Here is a 20,940-nt window from a genome sequence, read left to right as displayed (position 1 = left end):
AAACGTGGACGAGGCAGACCACGAGGGTCTCTCAATAAGAAGTTCCCTACCGAGAAAGCGCCGACACACAATGCCAGGCCGTCTAAGAAGGTGGACTTCTTTTCTCCTGACATAGTCATAAAGAACAAGGTGAAGAAACGTGGTCGACCAAAGAAGTTAAAAATGCCTGGCAGGCCAAGAAAGATCCCGCTCACGCCTGAGGAAGAATCTGAGAGACTTCAGAGGATGAGTTTACAGCGCAAGCGGAGACTGTCAAAGCCGCTCGGAAGACCACGCATTCATCCCATCACTGAAGGATCCAAGGCTAAAAGCGCCAAACAAGCTGGTGTTGATATCAGCCTGGATGCCTCCAACGGTACTCCACGAAAGAGAGGGAGGCCGGCGGGCTCGTTGAAGAGAAAGAGGGGTCGGCCCGCAGGTTCTACCAAGGTTGCCAAGATCGCCAGGGCCTCAGATGGAACCCCAAAAAGGAGAGGCCGCCCCCCAGGCTCTCCCAACAAGGTGAAGAAGATTCAGCGGGCTGACGGTTCTCCTCGCAAGAGGGGCGGCCCCCAGGCTCTGGCACCAAACTGAAGGTCATTCAACGAAACCCAGATGGATCTCCTCGCAAGAGAGGCCGACCTCCAGGTTCTGGCAAAAAGGTCAAGATTGTCGAAAAGAGAGTAGGAGACAGTCCCCGCAAGAGAGGCCGACCTCCAGGTACCGGAAAAGTCAAGGCGCATGCTGGAGAAGGTGGAGAGACAGGAGGTGAGAACGCAGATGGCGCTGCTCCACGTCGAAAGAGAGGACGTCCAAGCAAAGTCAGACTCGAAGTCATGCTCGAAAAACTCCCCACGGCAGCAGCAGAAGAAGATGAAGAGGAGACCGACGCAACCTCTCCCAAACAGTCTCGCACCTCTGATAATTCGTCGCAAAATCCAAACAATGATGAGGAAGACACCAGGGCGAGCGAGAACGACGCAGACCCAGAAGAGGACGCCATTGATTGTTCAAAAAGTCAACAAACAACAAGCCGAGAACGAGATGGTGGGCAAATTCCAAAAAAAAGAAATAAAAAGATAGGGTCTCCATTGGAAAATTGGTGGGTATATTTTCGGAAGGGTTTTAATAGGCTATGTCATTTTTTTTTTTATCTGACAGTGTGGGCTTTTTGATGTTGGCCTGCCATGCCAGACTGTATTCCCTCTTTCTTATTTTGAAAGCTCCATTAACTGAAATGTTTGCTCGCAGTCCTGATTGAGCCACTTTTTTTAGTTTTTTTTTTTTGGCATGGAAAAAAAGTTTGTCTGCATAATTTGAAGCATGCAAACTAGAAGGACAAGGTATGTTGGTAGCCCTGTTAACATCAAAAGATGATGCACAATTAACGGTTCCATTGAAAACGTTATCCATGCTAAGCACACCTTATTTGTTAACAATGGCTTGTGCCAATTATTTCAGAGCAACTACCAAACCAGACGGTTTCAGATGTAGTATCCTTATACTGTGCAGTAGTCCCATGTGCACAGGATTTCAAAGTAACCGAGGCAGATTTTTTTAATTTAAATTGCCCAGACGGTTTTTAGTTGATGTAGTCGTGGCTGTGAAACCTGCAGCTTTTTCGAGGATGATGGTTAAGTGCATTTTTGCTGTAGTTTTATTTCTTTTATCATCGTCGCTTCATTCATACTTCAACTCTCTAAAATCAGTCCCGCCGAGTTCAGTGTTTTATAGTGAAACTGTCTTATTTTATGCTTCGTATCAGATCTTTGTCTGATAGTTCGGTAATATATAGGTGTCGAGTGATTAGTTTACGACAACCCCTCGTTTTTGCTAAAATATTGTGATTGCTTTGTTTTTAAAGACATGCTGTTGTTTTTAAAAATGTGAAAACATACAAAACTCTGCTTTGATAGTAGGCCCATGGGTCCCGGTTTTTAATTTTCATATCATTTATGGCTTTTTATATACATTTCTTGTTGCTCCTGTCTTTTTGTACTTTTTCTCCTGTAACCGTTTTTTGTTTTCTCCTTGATTTGCTTAGTTTGTGTAAAAGCGTAGACTTCTCTTGCTCTAAACCGTAGATCTTGTCTTGATTAATTTTCATGTATGATTTAGCAGTAGCTGCTGAAAACAGATTGTTTTAGCTGAGATCTTGCATCTAGAAATGTTCTTTCATGTTAATAAAACAGTTACTGTTCAAACATGATTGTTCAGTAGAAATTAAGTGCATTTCATGTACACGCTTTTTAATTAGGTTACTCATTTGTGCTGTAGTACGAAAGATTTCTGTATTACCGCTTTGTATAATTCATTTCACTCTGTGATTTGGATGAGCATTGTTGCTGATTAATAACCAATTAAATCATACCATATTCACCAAGTGTGGTTGTGCTCTTCATTTACTACAGTTGCATGTGATTTGAATTAATCCAACTCTCTTTTCAGAGGTAACTTTGCTTCTGTTTCCCCATCCATTCACAGAAAAATAAAACTACACAGTGGAGGAGCGAGTAACAGCATCAGCACTTTATTAGAATCAGCACATGGTGGGCAAGCAGACATGCTTTAAAATGAACCACGAGTTAGCAGCTTGGCTTCAAATGCTCAGGGACAGGAACTGGTATTTTATGCATCTCTGCAGCACATATTTACAAGTTGCATATAACACATGTAGACAGTTTTTTTTTTTTTTTTTTTTTTTTTTAAGGGAATAATGTTCACTGCCCTGCATTAGGTTTGCAGTTTAGGTTAATGATGAATGTAGGGGATATTATTCACAAATGATCATCTTGCATTAAATTCTACATCAACAGAGAGCAAATTTTCATAGTTTTAGGTGCTGGACAATATGTCCTTAATACCAAAAGAATGTCCAGTTAAACCTACAATCACTATAATGAAGGTGGTTAAAGTGCCCATGTATATTTTACACAAACACATGCAGAGTTACATCCCTGAACATTGTCTTCTCCAGTGCTGATTAGGTATCTGCTCCCACACTGAATCCCGAATATTTACAAATACATTAATCTACTCCTGTTATTCTTCATTTTGCATATCAGCAGTAGTTCACTCAACCCAAAGACATCATGTTGCCAGTAAAGTCGGAGGTGCATATGATCTAGATCTAAATTTCACCATTGATTTGACCAAGTTTTTAATAGTCACATTTAATTTAGCAATAAATAAACTGCATTTGTGAGCACACTTGTCAAAAAAATCTTTAACCTATAAATATATTAAAAATCTACTCTTGATATTTTTGATATTGTGGTCACTACTGTAATGTTAGATCTTCATTTTACACCACATCTTACCATTAAAGTTAAATATTTTCATCTCTGTTTTATCCTCCAGACTCTAATGATCTTCTGGCTGACATTAATGTCAAAGACATAACATCAAGCAGCAAAAGTGACAATTTGTGATCAGATATTTCTCTTAAGTCAACTGGAGATGCTTAAAACATCCTACAATCTTTCTCTTATGCTTTTTTCAAACATTTTAAATCTTAAAATGATTTATAAAAATTGCCCCATCCATGTTTTACATTATATGATATACTGTAGAAGGAATTAACATCCTAAATCACTAAATCAATTTAAGACATTTAAATCATATAAGTCTTTACCGCTCTTAAATCGTTCAGGTCTTTAATGTTTCATATTAAGAAGTGAAAACAAATTGCTAATAGGAATCTATATATGGAGGAGAGTTAAAACTAATTAAAAAAATATTCCTGTTAATTCTCATTGCAGTTGCACTTTGTTAATACTCTAATGAAAGGACCACAGCTGATGTTTCTGGGGAAACTAGTACACTTTGGCTTCTATGCATAAATGCATGACTTGATCCTAAACTCAAACTTTCATTTCCCCTCTTTAGTTATTCATGGGTTCATTTGGACCAGTGCTACAAATCTACATTATTGCATCACCCATAATTTTTTTATTATATGTTTTTTTTGGAGGAGCCTGAAAAGGGCCAACACATTCTTCAATCTAAAACCATAAGTAGATATTCCTAACCGAAGGAGTTTTTGAGTAAGCTCGGGCACTGTTGCAAAGCACTCAAGAGAGGTACAAAGAAATGCAGTGACAGACAAAGGGAGGGAGAGGCACTGCGTCAATGACTGCACACACATTCACACACACACACACACACTGTGGATTTAATGAAAGGCATTGGTGGGGAGAGAAGGAGGGGTGGAGTTCACACAAAGCCAGAGTCTCATGTCCTTGTGCGTCCCCCGAGAGGCTCAGTAGTAGAAGTACACTGTCGAAAAAAAAAAAGAGAAATAGACCATTGCAATTGATTAGTCCAACCAACACACCAATTAGCATTTGTAAAATGAAACTAGTTTCTACTCACTGAAAAGGATGCCCACCAAGATGACCCCCATGATTCCCATAATGATCATCATCTGTGAAAGAAGAAGAAAAAATATATCCATAAACATAAAGCCAATGAATCCATTCTGTTTGAGAAATAAGATTGCATGAACAACTACTTAACTGCTAATTCTTTTTTTATAATGATAATACAGTTGGCTTTTCTAAATCTCATATTAAGTACATGGGATATTTATACTTTTCTCTTTTCATTAGTCACACCGCAGGACTATCTAAAATGAAGACATACAAACCAACCAAAAAGAAAGCCAGCAGTAAGAGTAAAGAAATGCAAAAAGGAAAAAGAATAAGACAGGAAGGCCAGAGACCTTAAAAGAGGGACGTTTCAATTAAAATAAATCTACATGGAATAAGAAAGAGATATGGAAAGGGAATGAGGCAGGAGGAGCTAAAGAGAGAGTGTAAAGGGAATGATTCGAGCGGGTTACATCACACATCACATCTGGGTTTTAATCCAGAGATGCCGTAATCCAGATTAGGACTAGAGCCCCCTCCCCCCACTCCCGCCCAGAGATGCGATTGGACGGGCAGCTGTTTGGCCATCTGGGGCGGGCGGTCGGGGGCTGGTGAGGGAGTAATACATTTATGCTGTCTGGAGGGGAGGGGAATGAGGGGGAGTTAATAAATCTATACCGAGGGGATGGATTGACAGATAGCTGGATGGAGAGATAAAAATGTGAGGCTGTCAGAGGGTCAGATGGACCAGTGCAGTAAAAGACAAGTACAAGTGCCTCTTCTCTCAATGTTAGACATTTTGGAATCAATTAAATTATATACGAATTCCTCATTTATTATTTCAAAATATTTCAATGAACTATGCACTTGTATCCATGCCATGCTTTAAAAAGTCCCTTCTATTAATAGATGACCAATGCAATTATATGGGCAATTAGAAAGTAAAAAATGAAATGGGATGGTAACCGGCTGATGGTTGTGATGGTCTGCACGTCTCAGGAGTAGCTGGACTCATTCTGTTACTGCAGAACGTAAGCGTGCGTCACAACTGCAACTTGCCTAATATATCTCAAACGCTCGCCAGTGCTGTGACTTATGGGACAGACTGCATTCATGTTATATCTAAATGAGAATGCTTCTGCTGTAGTGTTGAGTCAGCTTTGCCCCATGAGCCATTTTTACTGCTGGCAATATAGAAACACTGAAGGAGCCACTATACTCTAGAAAATGATTTTTTTCTAAGTTTAATAAGGAAATACCTTGATGTTCTGTCATTTTTAATTCAATGCTACTTGCCAATTGTTTGTAACCAATTGTGAAATGCACTATCAATTTCTGTGAATTTTTCAGTGTATTCATTGCATTAATTTATATATTTAACAAGTATCTATACTAATTATCTATCTATAAAGAAACTAATTTAATATTTTTTAATCTTGCTTTTTAGTATTGTTTAATACTATAAGTGAACTACAAAATCTAAAGCCAAAGGGTTTTCTTTAACAAATTTCTGTTTAAATCCTTCATAAAACTATTCTTATATAAATATATAAAGTGAATATGACAGTTTACATAAGAATGGTTTTACTACTGATTTACATTAGGCTACAAATCAACTTCTTGAATTAGGTGAGATGTGTATTTGTATTCAAAGATTTAATTTTAACAGTGAATTTAAATATGTATCTTAACAAATCAAATAGGACTCTAGATGTAAATAAGCCCAACCCAGCCTCTACAGTCTAAGCGCACCTTAGCATTCTTCCACCAGTATTTGTTTTTCAGTTTCGCAGCGCTGCTCTCAAACTGTGATGCTCCGGCCTGCAGCGCGTCTGCCCGGTCGTCCAGTTCTGATAGCTTCTGATCTCTTTCCAGAACCTTGTCCACATTCACACGCATGATATCAACCACCTGAACACATATGCAAAATATAGACACAGCAACTTAGCATCTAAGAAATCAGCAACATAACATCCTCAATGCATTGCATCAGTAAGATTCAATGTGAAACTGAAATAATTTTTTTATAGAAATTATGGAATATCATCATAGACACTTAACACTGGAAGCAATATTAGGATGAATATTGCATGAGAGACTGACTATACCTCAAAAATGGATCCCGTGAAAATTTTATGGTTACTAGAAAGTCTAAGAGTCAATCTAGCTTTGATACATTTTATTCTGACCCTTACTTCCTCACTGTTATAATTAACATTTTTACTAATCTAGTATATGTCCCAACCAATATATTAAAAGCCATAAAAATATACTGACCAGAACGTAATATAAACTTGAAAAAGTGCAGCATTTAGTAGCGTTAGTAAGCTTGCTTGAACCAGAGGCCTGTTTTTAAAAGTTCAGTGTATATCTTCTTCTCCCTAAATTGTATTTCTACATATTTTCTGAAGTCAAGATTGACCTAGTCCAGCTTGTTTTGAGCTCATATTGGTAGGGTTTACCTCATCCACTTGGGCCTGTGTCTGTTGGAGACGACGGTTGCTGGTGAGGTTGGGAGGTTGGGAGGAAGAGCCCCCCTCACCCTCTGGGGCTCCTGGGGCTCCCGGGCTTGCATTGGCATCTGGGGCAGACCTGAGAGAATAGGGAAAGGGTTTGGGAAGGCAATTTTTTGGGGCCTTTTAGGTTTTCTTTCCAGCATTGGCTCTGCATAGGCTCATTCAGGACACATGAGAATGTTCAGCCCCTTCAAACAAATATTACATTATAATAATTTAAATTAAATTCCTAGGATCAAAGCACAGCAATGCATGAATAAATAAATTAGAATTGGGCCTCAACTCAGGCCATGGTGCAATTTAATCTCATTAACATAAGACATTGTAAATGAATTTTGCCGTTAAAGCTTAGTTTTATTTAATTATACACAGTTGCCTTACAATCACATTAAATAACTTTAAATATTGTGTATGTAGGACCATTATTTAATACATCTCTCGATGCAGTTTCCCCTAAATTCCGATAGATGGAGCAGGGCACTAAAGTCTACGCAATTTTTGATGTATCAGCTTAAAAGCGGAGAGATTTTGCTGTGCTGTTAACATAATCCCTTGCAAACAACCTTAGGAATTTGCTAAAAAATAATAAAGAGAGCACAGTAAATTGCGTTTTAATAACTGAAATGTTATAGCAATACTTCTCAGGCATTAAGTGGTTTAAAAACAAAAACTCAATACATTAATGAATAAAATATTTTGTTTTACACTAGCATTTTGTTTGAAATAGGCTAGTGAAAAAATTGTAATTGATTCTGTACTCACATTTTGCTGGCAGGTGCTTAATAAATCAGACCGTCGTCACCAATGATGCAGAGAGAGTGAGAGTGAGAGAGTGAGAGAGATGCAGAAAGAGAGAGAGGATTAGCAGTCAAAAGCCAAACTTCTTATATTGAAGATAAAAACATACACAAGGGGAGCGATAAAAAAACTACATTTCCCGTAATAAACTCTACATTATTGCAGTATATAATATTCCCCGATGATGGATGCATAAAGCGATGTCTAGACCGCGTCATCACAAAAAGTGCTGCATTACCGAAAGAGCCTCAGGCGACCAAATCCTAGAAACACAGATCCAGGCTTCCGTGTGAAGATCTTCCTTCAGTTTCAAACAGGATGCGACTGTATATCCTCCTGAGAGCACGTATCGGAGAAAATAAAATATATACGCAGTCAAGTGACGACTTTATTCAAATGACAGGCTTCAACTTTTGTTAGGTCGTTGGAAATAGCAGTAAACCAAGGTACATTAGCATGATAAACGCTTCTCTAGAACGGATTAAAACTACCTGGACGAATAAAAAAATAGTCCTCCCGTCTCTGCATGAAAGTGTATGTATGCTGAGTGAGAGAGGAGGGGAGGGGATGAGAGAGAGAGAGAGAGAGAAAGATCACGAACATTTTCAGTGACTCTCTCTCTCTCACACACACCCCTCCCGCCCCTCGCGGTAACGTTAACGGGACAGCACTGCGGTGGTTGAGCGTAATGTAGCTACACTTCCGACCCCCCTCACAGGCCTGGGATTTTAACTGTTGGACAGGAGGAGACGCACTAAAAATGGGTGTATGCTTAAGAACAGGTCACCATCATCTCAGAAGTGATGCACTGAAGCATTCTGCGTGCATATAGCATGATCTGCACAGTTCAACAATCCACAGACAACTTTCAAGGGAATGTGCAATATGCTGGATTCGTTTATGGATGTGGTTAATGCAAGGGGCATGCAATCCTTCTGAGCTGTGACGTGAAATCCTAATCTTAAATGCAATATTCCATAATAATCCAAACTAAATGGTAAAAGCGCTTTTAGCAGACATATAGGTTAGCTTTAGTGTGGTTCTAGCTGCATGAGCAGCAAAGGAAGCAGTGCAGCAGTAACAAAGCTCAGTGCTACAGACAGCTCGGTCGCTGTGGCAACAGCATCACTATCCTGACTGCTGAGCTCACAGCAGAAATCAATGAGAGAAATATTCAGCCCTGTGCCCAAACTATGGCCAAAGAGCTGACCACTAATGGCTAAACTGTGACTCAGACAATCAACAAATTTAATGACTTGGAAACAGATTCTAGAACAATCAAGGAAGTGCTGTTTTTTTCCGGTATAGTGGATGAATCATTCTGGCATCAAATGAAACATTTTCACATGAGAGTTTAGGCGAAGGTCTAATTTCTCGATTTAAGATTCTGTAACCTAATGGACTGGAGAAAGCAATTAAAAAATATTTTTGGGAAGTTAAACTCATGAGATGTTCATGAACAGGTTAAAATTAATATCAATGTCACTGTTACCACAAATATTCCACAATATTAAGCAGCTTAATATTGACTGTTAATAAGTATTTCTTGATCAGCAAATCAATTTTAAGTTATAAAACATTAACATATTATGCTTTTTTTAATTAAAAAAGTCCCTTTTTTAAATAAATTTGTATAGTTCACTTAAAGTGCAAATATTCAATGTGTTAAATTAAGAATAATGTGTGTAAAGTATTATACATGAATATATCTATATTAAATGTATCCTCTTCAGTTCAGGCACTGAAATTTATGTAAACTACAAATTTACTGAAAACATTCGTCCTCTAATAAAGTGGTTTATAGTTAAGTTAGAGTAAGAAAACGTACTTCATGCAAATAAGATCACTAAAATATTTTATTTTCAGCTTGTTCATCTTAATATCTGTACAGTATTTCATTTTCTGGTTTTCTTTTCAAGTTTCATTGCTCTAGATATCATATATCCAGAATCATAACAATTTCATATTTGTCACAAATAGTAGTGTATTGCGGAAAAACATTCTTTAACCAGCAGCAGTTTAGGAGCCCTTTTTTTTAAACATTGCCTCACAAAACCAACAAAATTTTGATCAACAACTTTGTTCCTGTGTTTTGAGGAATACAGTCCCCCTAATTCACAATCTCTTCATAACACACTGATAAACATTCATTTTAAACATTCAATAAATTACAGTTCTCCTGATATTAACCCCTTCATTTAACATCATATTACAAACTAAGGCTATGGATCACGTTGAGGTCATGACCTTACATTGTAATAAATGGCATAATATCACTTTGTTCTGTACACTGCAGATCACACAGACCTGCTTACATTCATGTTAATCAAAGCTACACTGCTGCATGAGTTGGCATTGTCCATTTACTGTAGGCTATGACTGAATAATCACAGAAAAAGCTGTTGTTTCCATGGTTGACATCTACAAGAAAATATCTACAACTATTACACGTTTCTGCTAATGAGAGTTAAGCAGAGACATTATTAGCATTATTATGAAGGTTGTGAAGCAGATATGTGTCAGTAAACGCCTAAGCAAGTGCCTTCAAGTATATTATATATAATAATACAATAAAACCAGCCAGTCCAGACTTTTAATAAATAAATCTCCTAAGCACCTTGATATACAAATATGTTAGCTGAGCTTTTCCTTTTCAGTTTGTTTGGCCAGAAGTTATCCGTAAGGACTGATAACTTGATAAACTAAACACAAGATAAATCAATCACAACATCCAGCATATGACCCACAATTAGATTTATGAATGTAAAGTTTTATCAATATGTGATTTGTTGGAATTACAAAATGTTTTTTAAGTAAATCCAGTTGCTTAGTCCTTCAATTTAAACTGAAACGAACTGCCCTTTGGGACCCTGAAGTCTTGAATTGCTTTGGCTAAAGTAGAGAAGTAAATATTGATATCTCTTATAAAGTGAAGTGACATTCAGCCAAGTATGGTGACCCATACTCAGAATTTGTGCTCTGCATTTAACCCATCAGAAATGCACACACACAGAGCAGTGAACACACACACACTGTGAGCACACACCCGAAGCAGTGGGCAGCCATTTATGCTGCGGCGCCCGGGGAGCAGTTGGGGGTTCGATGCCTTGCTCAAGGGCACCTAAGTCGTGGTATTGAAGGTGGAGAGAGAGCTGTTCATGCACTCTCCCCACCCACAATTCCGTCCGGCCTGAGACTAGAACTCACAACCCTTCGATTGGGAGTCCAACCCTCTAACCATTAGGCCACGACTTCAAATAAATAATTAAACAAAACTAAATACATAGATAAATAGCTTAGGAGCAGTTCTGCTCAAAGAGTGGAATAATGTGGAATACATTGCCCTCAGCAGCACTTAACATGTTCAGTCATCACTTATGCGTAAGTGCATAATGACTCTCAAATCGACTTTTTTGACCTAGCTAACCAATTTGTTTTGATTTTTTGTTTACACTGACGTCACTTGACACTTTTTTTTTTTCTTGTTTTTGAGCCAGATGTAACCTGGGCCTCAGAGAGTGTTATCTAATGAAATTCCCTTGAGCATCTGTATTTGACTAACGTTAACGCAACTAAATGGTAAGGCAGCTTACAGTGCATAATGACACAACACTAAAGATTTAGACATATTCATCCAGAAACACAGATAACAAGGCCAATGCTTAGTCATCTGAAAATCACAGAATAAATAAGAAACTGAAAGCAGACACCCACACACTTCACTTTAGTGTGCACTTCAAGCCAAAGTGTTGAGCACTAAATACTGGTCCCAAAATTATCTCCACTCAGAGCTGCAAAAGGTTTACTGCATACCTGCATAGACTGTTAATTTAGTACATTTCATATAGTTTAATATGCCATTAAGTAAAACTTGATGATACAATGGTAATTTAGAAACATTTCATGTGTTTTCGTAATTGTATTCTTTCTCCATTTAAAATGTCACCAACAAAATATTTTTTTTCTTCAGTCATCTAACAAATGCCAGTTTCTTTCTGACAGTTTTCCAGGAAATTAACTCATGTTATAATAGAGTGCCTGCTTTCCTAGAACATATTCTTTAAAGTCTTCCTTAAATTACAGCGTTCAAAAGATACTACATAACAGGAATGACCCTGGTGTTAATCTGCATAAAATAAATACAATTATGTAATCTAGAAAGAGTGATATCACATCCAGCCTGATATCTTTGGCTAGAATTAATATAATGCTACATGCTGGACGTGCAAATAATGGATCCTTTGGACTATTGACGGTGTATTCCAATAGAGGGCACTAGTGAAACCACACATGGTTACTTGCCTTTCAGAAGGTAGCTATAACCTATTTACTCTGGATTCTTGCTGCAGCATCACAGTCTCCGTTATGAAATGACAACCATCATACGTTTATAATTGCAGCTATTTCTGTGGTGCTGGAGGGATATAAATGCTAGGCCTTTTTCCATGTGTGGTCCGGGACTGCAGAGTTTGACTGCAAGTCATGATATGGTTCATTGCTGTCAGAATCTGCCGCAGTTGCTTTTTTCCTCTCCTTCTCTGCATTCTCTCCCTCGTCCACAGCAACCGAAACAAGAAGAGGGGATTTTCTGTGAAAGAAGGGAGATGTGATGTGCGACGACTGAGGGTGTGTTCCATTCAGAAATAAACGTGTATACAGCTTCACTCTCCACAGAAAGATACATAAGGGTGAATGGGTCAAAAATAACATTAAGAATGCACTTTTATTTCATTTTGCACTTTTGCCACTGATACAATCACACCTTCAGTTACAGCTCATTTAAAATCTTTACACATCATTATTGCATCTCTTATAATCAGTTTTAGAGTGCAAAAAAAAATGTTCCATGAAGATATTTTGTAAATTTCCTACCGTAAATATATAAAAACGTAATTTTTGATTAGTAAAATGCATTGCTAAGAACTTCATTTGGACAGCTTTAAAGGCAATTTTCTCAATATTTAGATTTTTTTGCACCCTCAGATTCCTAAAATATTTGTATCTCGGCCACATTACATTCGGTGAAATTTTTAATGAGAATCAGAGATTCTGATGAAAAGCAAAAATTCCTGGGAGAAAACAGTCCATTAAATGAGCACTACAAAAAAAAGAAGTTCAAGTAAAAACAGCCTCTTTAAGTAATTATTTATGATCACTTCTGACCCGAATACATGACTATCCTGATTAGTCTCTCTTCGAAGTACTTGTGTGTGTGTGTGTGTGTGTGTGTGTACCTGTCTCCACTCTGAGTGATTAATCGTCTGCAGGTCTCCATCTGAACATCCAGGCCTCTTTTCATGCTGCACATCTCCATATACTCATGCAAATGCCTGTTCATATCCGACTTAGCAGTTGCCAACTCCAACTACATACAAACACAACACAAACTTTAAAAGATAATGCAATATTGCCAAAACATCTCTCAATGTTGTTGGCTTTGCTTTTAAGAAAAAAAAAAACTATTATGTGTTTGATAGAATAAAACATTATGTAGATGTAACTCTTTACCTCAATTTGGTCAATGGTGTCTTGATATTCCTTTTCACGCGACTTAAAAAGGGACTCTGTGTCCTTTATTACTTTCTCTATAGACTCCTCCTGCTGTGTGTAACAAAAGAAATCTGTTACGTTTCAGATGTCTTGTAGCTATTTCTCTACATAATGGAAATATTGTGTAGAGAGTGAGAGACATTCAGATGAAATATATCAATTCACTTAAAATCGCAACTCAGTGTTTTTTTTCTCCTTCGTTTGCTATTTATAGGAAAACTGATGAGACAACAAAAACCACCAAACTGTAATAAGTGTAGCATGAGCGCTTTCATATTATGCTCAAATTATTTCTGTCAGATCTATAGTTTTGGATAAGAAAACAAATAATGGTAAAAAAAAGGCAAAAAAAGAGATGAAATAATGTATAAATCACAACCTTTAAAAAAAAAAGTAGCAACCACACTAGAAGATAAAGCATGCTTTTTATTACAATACTGTAGTTATTTTCCTTAAAGCAACCTGAAGAGATTTGATGACTTGGTTTAAAAAATGAATGTTATGTGAATGTAAACTTCAATTTTATATGGGATGTTTAAATGACTGTATGTTTTGCAATATAAATGCATATTTGTTTTTTTCAGGTTTAACTAGATCCATTTTACACAAATTCATCATGCCAGTTTAATTTCCATTCCATTTTAAAGTCCATCACTGGAGCTGAAATCAATAAAAGACAACCGTACTTCTCCTTGGTTCTCAACACTGAAGGTGCATCCTGGAAAATCTTCCCAGAGTAACAGAGTTTCCTCAGTCTCTTCCCACGCAAGACTGTCACAGTCATCCTCAAACTCACATTCACGTCTGTGGCATAAGAACAAACAGTCATTATCTTAAATACTTAGTGTGTGGTCTTCAAGATAACAACACAAACCAGAATGAATCAACACTATCGTTCTAATAGAGCATTTCTTTTCATTAGAATGAATCAACACAGAGCATTTATTATGTTTGAGTAAAACTGATTAACAGGACTCATTATTCCACAGCATTCTCTGACATTTCAGACTTACAACTGGTTGAGCATTCTCTGCATCTCTTCATTGATCTGATTGGCTGATGAGCAACAAAGCTCCACCTCCTTATTTCCACTGTCCTCACTTTCAGAGATGCTTACTGGTTCATCGCTCTCGTTCCCCCTGACTGTCTGTGCTGCTGGTTTTTGAGGTCGGTGGGTCAAGGTTGACGGTGGTGTGGCTACTTGCTAAAAAAAAAAAAAAAAACGTAATATGAATAAAAATTAAAAACACAATATATAGTATCTTCAGTGTCACATGATCCTTTAGAAATCATTCTAATATGCTGATTTATTTGAAGTCAAGCTCTTTTGTAATGCTATTTATGTCTTTACTATCACTGATTAATTAAAAATAATACTCTTATTGACCCAAACAGTAAGTATTGAATATGAAATAAATTGCATACGTGTCCCTGAACCACAAAACCAGTCATAAGTAGCATGGGTATATTTGTAGCAATAGCCAACAATACATTGTATGGGTCAAATGGGCCGATTTTTCTTTTATGCCAAAAAAATCATTGGGATTTTAAGTAAAGAACAGGGTGGTCCAGGGTCACATATAAAAATAAAACTCTGGTATACAATATACATAAAAATGAAAACATTAAAAGACTTTGAGAACAGCATGAAGTTATGAATGGTAAACAAACATGCAGAAAATAAGGCATACCTGTGTCTTATATATTTCTTGTAACTGCAAATGCAAACATGATGATGAAAGACAAACCTGGAAGATCTGAGTCATGTCTTCGCAGTTTCTCTGTTGGGCTACATCACACAGACGAGCCGTGATGTCAATCCTGCGACAGATGTCCATGTCCACTTTCATGGCCTTCTCCTGAATCTTACTGTCCAAATCTGAGTGATTCTACAGGAGAGAGGACGTGAAAGAGAGTGAACTGAAACGGAGGATCAATTACTCTGCTAAATCATTTGACTGGAGTTTACAATATTGGCTAAATGAGGTATTTTTCAGGTCAGGTCACTTGAATGTTGTCATGAACTCACGTTGCTCATGAGACCTTTAAACAGAACCAGATCTGCTTTGAGCTGCTTAACCCTCAGAGCAAGTTTATCTTGACACACCTCGCTCTCCTGCAGGTCCTGAAACACACACACACACACACACACACATTACACTGTCATCAGATGCAGTATAGACAGTGGAAAAGGTCTTAAAATTAATTTGAGTCTCATTTAAATTAATTTAAATATGAATTGATTGGGTTTTACCTCTTCAAGATCTGCAACTCTTTCCTGTAGATCCACCCGCATTGTGTATTCCTCTTCCCATCTAGAATAAATAATAAAACCAGAATCTCTAATTGTACACCATTTCAATGTCTTTATCAATTGAATACCTTGGCATTGACCATTCACTATGGGACTACCACAAAAACAGACTGTAATGAACTGTACTATGACTTATTATGTTAATATCATCAAATAAAAAATCTATATGATACATTGTTTATTTTTATTAAAAATTATTTTAAAGGGGAAATGTGTAATTTCTGTGCCACTAGCATAACGAACAGAATTAACCTTCATGAGGGTAAATGCCATATTTATTTCACTGTCCATTCAATGTGCTGTACTGTTTTATACTCTGCCTTTGATCATTCAAGAAAATATATATTTTATCAAATTAAATGTGGTGCATTTGACAAATAAATATAATTTTATTAATTTACATTTTAATAAATAGATAAGTAAATATATACATTGTGCTCTTGTACAAAGTCCTACAATACTTAGGTATACTTTGCATAAAAACCTGTAAATATATCATTAAATTAATTTAGGAATATGTATTTGTAAAATAAATTAATAAATAATAATAATAACTGAGTCTCTACAGCTTTACTATAGTAAACATGAAACTCGACACTTCCACACGTCATAAAAATGCAACCCCCAGCTAAGAGTGAGTGAATCTCAGCCAAAAATAAAATCTGTCATGTAACATGATCTAACACTTTGGGCCGCTAGTACTCTACTCATGTAGCAAATCAGCTTTTTTTTTTGTGCAGAAAGCATTATGTAATGTGTCACTAGACTGTGTGCAGAGGAGACGCACACTACAGCCTGAGACAGGAAGTGCAGGACTGTTCACACTCATGCTCCTGCCGTTTTAGGCCATTACTGCAGTGTCACTGCAGGTGTTAGAGCAGGTGATTTATGTTAGTGTAACACTCAGATAACATCCAAATAACCTTCTTCTTAACACACCAGTGACTATAGACAGCTGAATCAGCCATTCCACAGACCAGGTGCCACTGCATCACATATACAACTAAAACAAAGACAAAATATAACAGAGAAAACATACAACCAAGGGCGTTTTTCAGAAATAATCCTGACTGTTGACATTAAAAGTGCTATTTTGGCTGGGATTCGGTGGCTTTGGCAGCTGGTAGTAGTCTGGGGAGCCTGAACGGGAAGGTAAGAGAGAGATTGTTGAATTATCCTCTAGTGGCATCCTGGCAGTAGCACCACTCAGTTCAGTACTGCATTGCAGATGCTGAGGCGCAGAGGGGAGGTGGCTGAAGTTGGAATGAAATAGATGGAGAGATGAAGAGAGAGATTCATTGGGAGGAGGGGTTATACAAGGTATTAACATAACTTTTGTGTTATTTTACTCATTAAATGAAATGAAATGAAAATGAATGCATTTAGCAAACGCTTTTATCCAAAGCGACTTACAGTGCATTCAGGCTACCAATTTTTACATGTCATGTGTTCCTGGGGAATCGAACCACCAACTTTGCACTTGATAAAGCAGTGCTCTACCAATTGAGCTACAGGAACACTAATCATCATTAATCATTAATCATGTATTCTTCTGAAACCATGCAGAAAGTATCATTCAACGCTAATAATACTTATAATATCAATGCATTAAATGAATATCTATTAAATTACATGATATATTTAAAATAAGTCATTTAAAAAACGTCTGTGGAACTATAAAAGAGAATTAGGTAGTTTTCCAATACAAGCTTACAATACTTAAGATTAGCAATTAGAAAAAAAGTTATAAATAAAATTTAAAAAGTACAAATAAATAAACCTCAAAAAAGAGATAGTGTCTAGCTTTAACTACCAAATGCAAAGAAAATCGTGAAAAAATCGAAAACCTAAATTTTACTATAATAAAAATTGTTTGTCAATTAAGTAATTGGGGCCTAGGGCAACAATGCCACTAAAAATAACAAAATTATGTATTATAACTTTTTTCCAAAGAAATAATTAAGGTAAAAAAGCACTGGAAAATTTGAAACTGATAAGCACTGTAATTTTTTTTATTGGGATTATTTAATAAGTACAGTAATATGTGAAATACTATTTAAAAGGTACTTCATACTGCCTCAAAAAATGGCAACTGAAGGACTGAAATATTAAGTGAGAACCAGCCCTAAATGACTTGTCTTGCTAAAGAACAAATGCACTTATTTAGTGAAAACACATTTTTCATATTTGTTCAAAAGGTTTCATGTATTTGCATTAAGTGCATCTACAGTACCAGATGTTTATGAGCTAGGCCCTGTTAGAGCAATCACTATTATAAACCTGTAATCTCACCTAACAGAATCTATGAAAAACCTGAGATTTTTGTTAATAAAACTAAAACTAAACTGCTAAAAAATGTTTTAAAGTCTGTAGTCACTGGTTTTTATGAACAGACTTTAATATAATGTATGGTTGATAATATTTTGTTATGGTAATGACATAATGGCAATAAGATTTTTACAGTTATCAGAAAAAAAAAAAACCTGGATAAGCTCTGAATTTATACAATATGTTAACTAATAGTCCATTACACGGATTGATTGTGAATTCAATTTCTCTAAACATGTGTTTTAATGCCACCTAACAAAGGTACTTATAAAACAATCATAAATTGTTTTGGAAATGTTAACAAGGCCTAAATAAATAAATAAATATGCTGTGTTCTCATAATTAAAGAATCATCAATCGTCCATGTAGATAGGTAGAGAGACAGATAACGAAAGATAGATAGTTAGATATATAAATAGATAGATAGATAGATAGATAGATAGATAGATAGATAATATACGGACAAGAAACAACTACTACAGAAGTTGCGAATCGCTTAAAGTGCTGCGTAAAAGTTGCGCCCTCAAGCTCTCCATTTACCAGAACATCACATTGTACTCATACTAACCTCCGTTTGTATTCGTCTCTCTCCCTCTTTACCTTGGCGAGCACATTGTACAGGGCCCGAATCTCTGGGGTGATGGTGTCGATCTGGACACCCACTCCGACTGGAGGCACCCACGACGACACACCCGGACCCGAGACCCGCGACTCACACCCGGCGCTGAACCTCTGATTATACGACCACACGGTGCCAGGGTGAAATCTGGGTGCAGGGTTGCTGCTACAGCCGATACCAGTACTGACATACTTCGCGTTAACATTGCTGAATGTTCTTGGAGCAGGATCAATCGGGCTGATGGGGAAATTTGGGGTGAGATTGGAATTAGAGTCCGTCAGATTAGATGGGTTCAGGTTTTCTATTGTTGTACTGTTATTAGACTCGAGAGGGAGGATGATGTTATTGAGAGTCGGTGAGAGCAAGGCTCCAGACAGATACGCGATGTCGTTCGCGTTCTGAAGGGGTATCAGGTCGGGCCTGACAGGAATCAATCCAACGTAGCCAGTCTGAACCCCAACATCTCGCGTTAAAGGCTTTTTATTTTCTACACACTCCGCGCTCTCATCCAAAGCCTGTTGCAGCTGCTTTTCCAATACTTTATTCCTGCGTTCCAGCTCGTGAACTTTGGCTAAAAAGCAGCGGAAGCGCAAATTCAGAGTTTTGAGGACGCTGATGTTGGACCCCAGGTCGTTCCTCAGGGCCGCGGCGGCGGGAGGAGGTGGAGACACCCGGTGGAGATAGTTACCCAGGTGCAGATATGGTGTTCCCGGAGGAGGTAAAGCTCCAAAGTCCAACCCATCTTGCCCGATGCCACTCGTGTGTTCGCTTAAGAAAAGGCCCGCTGGATCGGTCCAGTGGCCCGAAGCCGCGGAGTCCGAGAAGCCCGTCACCTGGTTCTGCTGGTACGGATACACGTTCTCCCCCAATACAGGATTCATTCTGGAGTAGGAAAATCTGAAATGCTCAAAGTCCGGCATGAACACTGATTTAACCGAGTGCCTTCGAAGCCGATCCTCTGTAGTTAATAAACTGAAGGAACACTTGTCTGATTAAGTGGGAATGAATGAATCCAATCAAACTCAAGCCTTTGATTACGGCTATGATTGTTTATAGTGTTACACAAGGACGCGTTTCGCCTGTTTGCATGCCATTTGTTATAACAGTACTTTACCAGACGTTGTTTATTATCTTAGAGAAGATTAAACGCGTCTTCGTAGCGGAACGGCCAAGCTCCAGCTCCAGAGCAGAAACAAACATGAAAGGAGAACTGCGGCTCCTTCATACCGAGATCGCTTAATAGAAGCGCCTCACTCTTGCGCAGCGCAGCACTTTGTTTATTTTAGCACAATTCAACGTGTTTAATTTAATCGATGCTACTAAACAACACATTTAACGCCAGGGATTGTGTTTGATTATATTATATTGTGCAATGTTTTGAGATCAGTATTTTGAATATGCGTTTGTATTTATGGCATTTACGGTAGCCAAGGTGTACCTTTACGTCACTGGATGTAATTTGGCGACAGCAGCGTGACACAAATCGTTACTGAATATTTTTACAAATTTATTTTTATAGGCATTTTATTGGTTTTGTAAATAATCAAAATCAAAACAATGATTTTACATCTAAATAAAAATATTAAAGGAGTTGCAGGTTTTTACAGCAAATCAAAGCAGTGTTCAATTTCCTTTTTAAAATCATATTTTTGGCAGAAAATTCCCATTTATGAGAATAAATAATAATAATAATTCCTTACATTTTATATGGCGCTTTTCTAAGCACTCAAATAACAAAACATTTACACACCCACTAATAAATAAATAAATAAATAAATAAATAAATAAATAAATGTTAGTGTGTGTGGGTGTATATATTTGTGTTTTTTTTCACACCCCCCTTTTGGCCCTGTGGACCTGTAGAAAAGATTAATAGTAACTATTTTATGTACCACAAAAAAACGGACAGAATAACATACTATTTCACAAATTTTTCTATTTACGTAATATTCACAAATGTTGTATAATTTGTGATTTGTAATGACACAAAATAAAAATACTCAGCTCACAAATACAATTAACTTGATTTTTCAAGTTCATGTCTCATATTTTATCTTAATTGTGCTCTCTTGAAACTTTTGTCTTCTATAGTAAAACAAAGTACACTAATATTTGAGAGAAAAAGTTCTTTTATAATGTACTTTCATAGTTTAAAACTGAAACTCTTGGTTTGTGACAAGGTTAAAGCTATAGGAAATCTAGATTTTAATCAATCAATGTTTTAAAAAGTCATAATTTTACAACACAATATATCCAAAGCCCAATTATTATCTATACAGTAAAGCTTTATTCATACAGCACCCTTCAAACACTGTTTACGCAGTGCTTTATATGTGCTGAATGTTAGAACAAGCAGGACTCAGACACATGCACACAGAGGAGCTCATTGTGTGACACTGCAAGCTCACCCTCATTATCATCTGAATCTTTAACATGACATTACAGTGCTATTTCACCACTGAAAAA

At 37.1% G+C, this 20,940-nt stretch overlaps 2 protein-coding genes and 1 pseudogene across 2 annotated transcripts; 1 reads left to right on the top strand and 2 right to left on the bottom strand.

Moving 5' to 3' along the window:
- The first annotated feature begins 3 nt into the window (after positions 1–3).
- Positions 4–1,062, top strand: LOC113092197 (AAC-rich mRNA clone AAC11 protein-like; annotated as a pseudogene).
- A 1,420-nt stretch (positions 1,063–2,482) lies between these two features.
- Positions 2,483–8,200, bottom strand: LOC113092194 (vesicle-associated membrane protein 2-like). The gene is made up of 6 exons (XM_026257817.1): positions 7,902–8,200; positions 7,628–7,643; positions 6,812–6,941; positions 6,102–6,260; positions 4,354–4,405; positions 2,483–4,257 (listed from the first exon to the last, which is right to left on the bottom strand). Coding segments are annotated over exons 2-6 (360 nt in total). The 5' UTR covers positions 7,630–7,643; positions 7,902–8,200; the 3' UTR covers positions 2,483–4,240.
- Positions 8,201–11,823: 3,623 nt separating this feature from the next.
- Positions 11,824–19,453, bottom strand: LOC113092201 (intermediate filament family orphan 1-like). Its single transcript, XM_026257829.1, has 9 exons — positions 18,424–19,453; positions 15,468–15,528; positions 15,243–15,338; positions 14,962–15,102; positions 14,227–14,417; positions 13,900–14,017; positions 13,172–13,264; positions 12,898–13,028; positions 11,824–12,251 (listed from the first exon to the last, which is right to left on the bottom strand). The coding sequence occupies exons 1-9, from the start codon at positions 19,392–19,394 to the stop codon at positions 12,095–12,097; spliced, it is 1,959 nt and encodes a 652-aa protein (XP_026113614.1). The 5' UTR covers positions 19,395–19,453; the 3' UTR covers positions 11,824–12,094.
- Positions 19,454–20,940: the final 1,487 nt, after the last annotated feature.

The sequence above is a fragment of the Carassius auratus genome, unplaced genomic scaffold (genome assembly GCF_003368295.1).
Source record: "Carassius auratus strain Wakin unplaced genomic scaffold, ASM336829v1 scaf_tig00214511, whole genome shotgun sequence".
NCBI lineage: Eukaryota > Metazoa > Chordata > Actinopteri > Cypriniformes > Cyprinidae > Carassius > Carassius auratus.
Note: the sequence above shows the minus strand (reverse complement) of the source record. Positions and strands in the feature narration are given on the sequence as shown.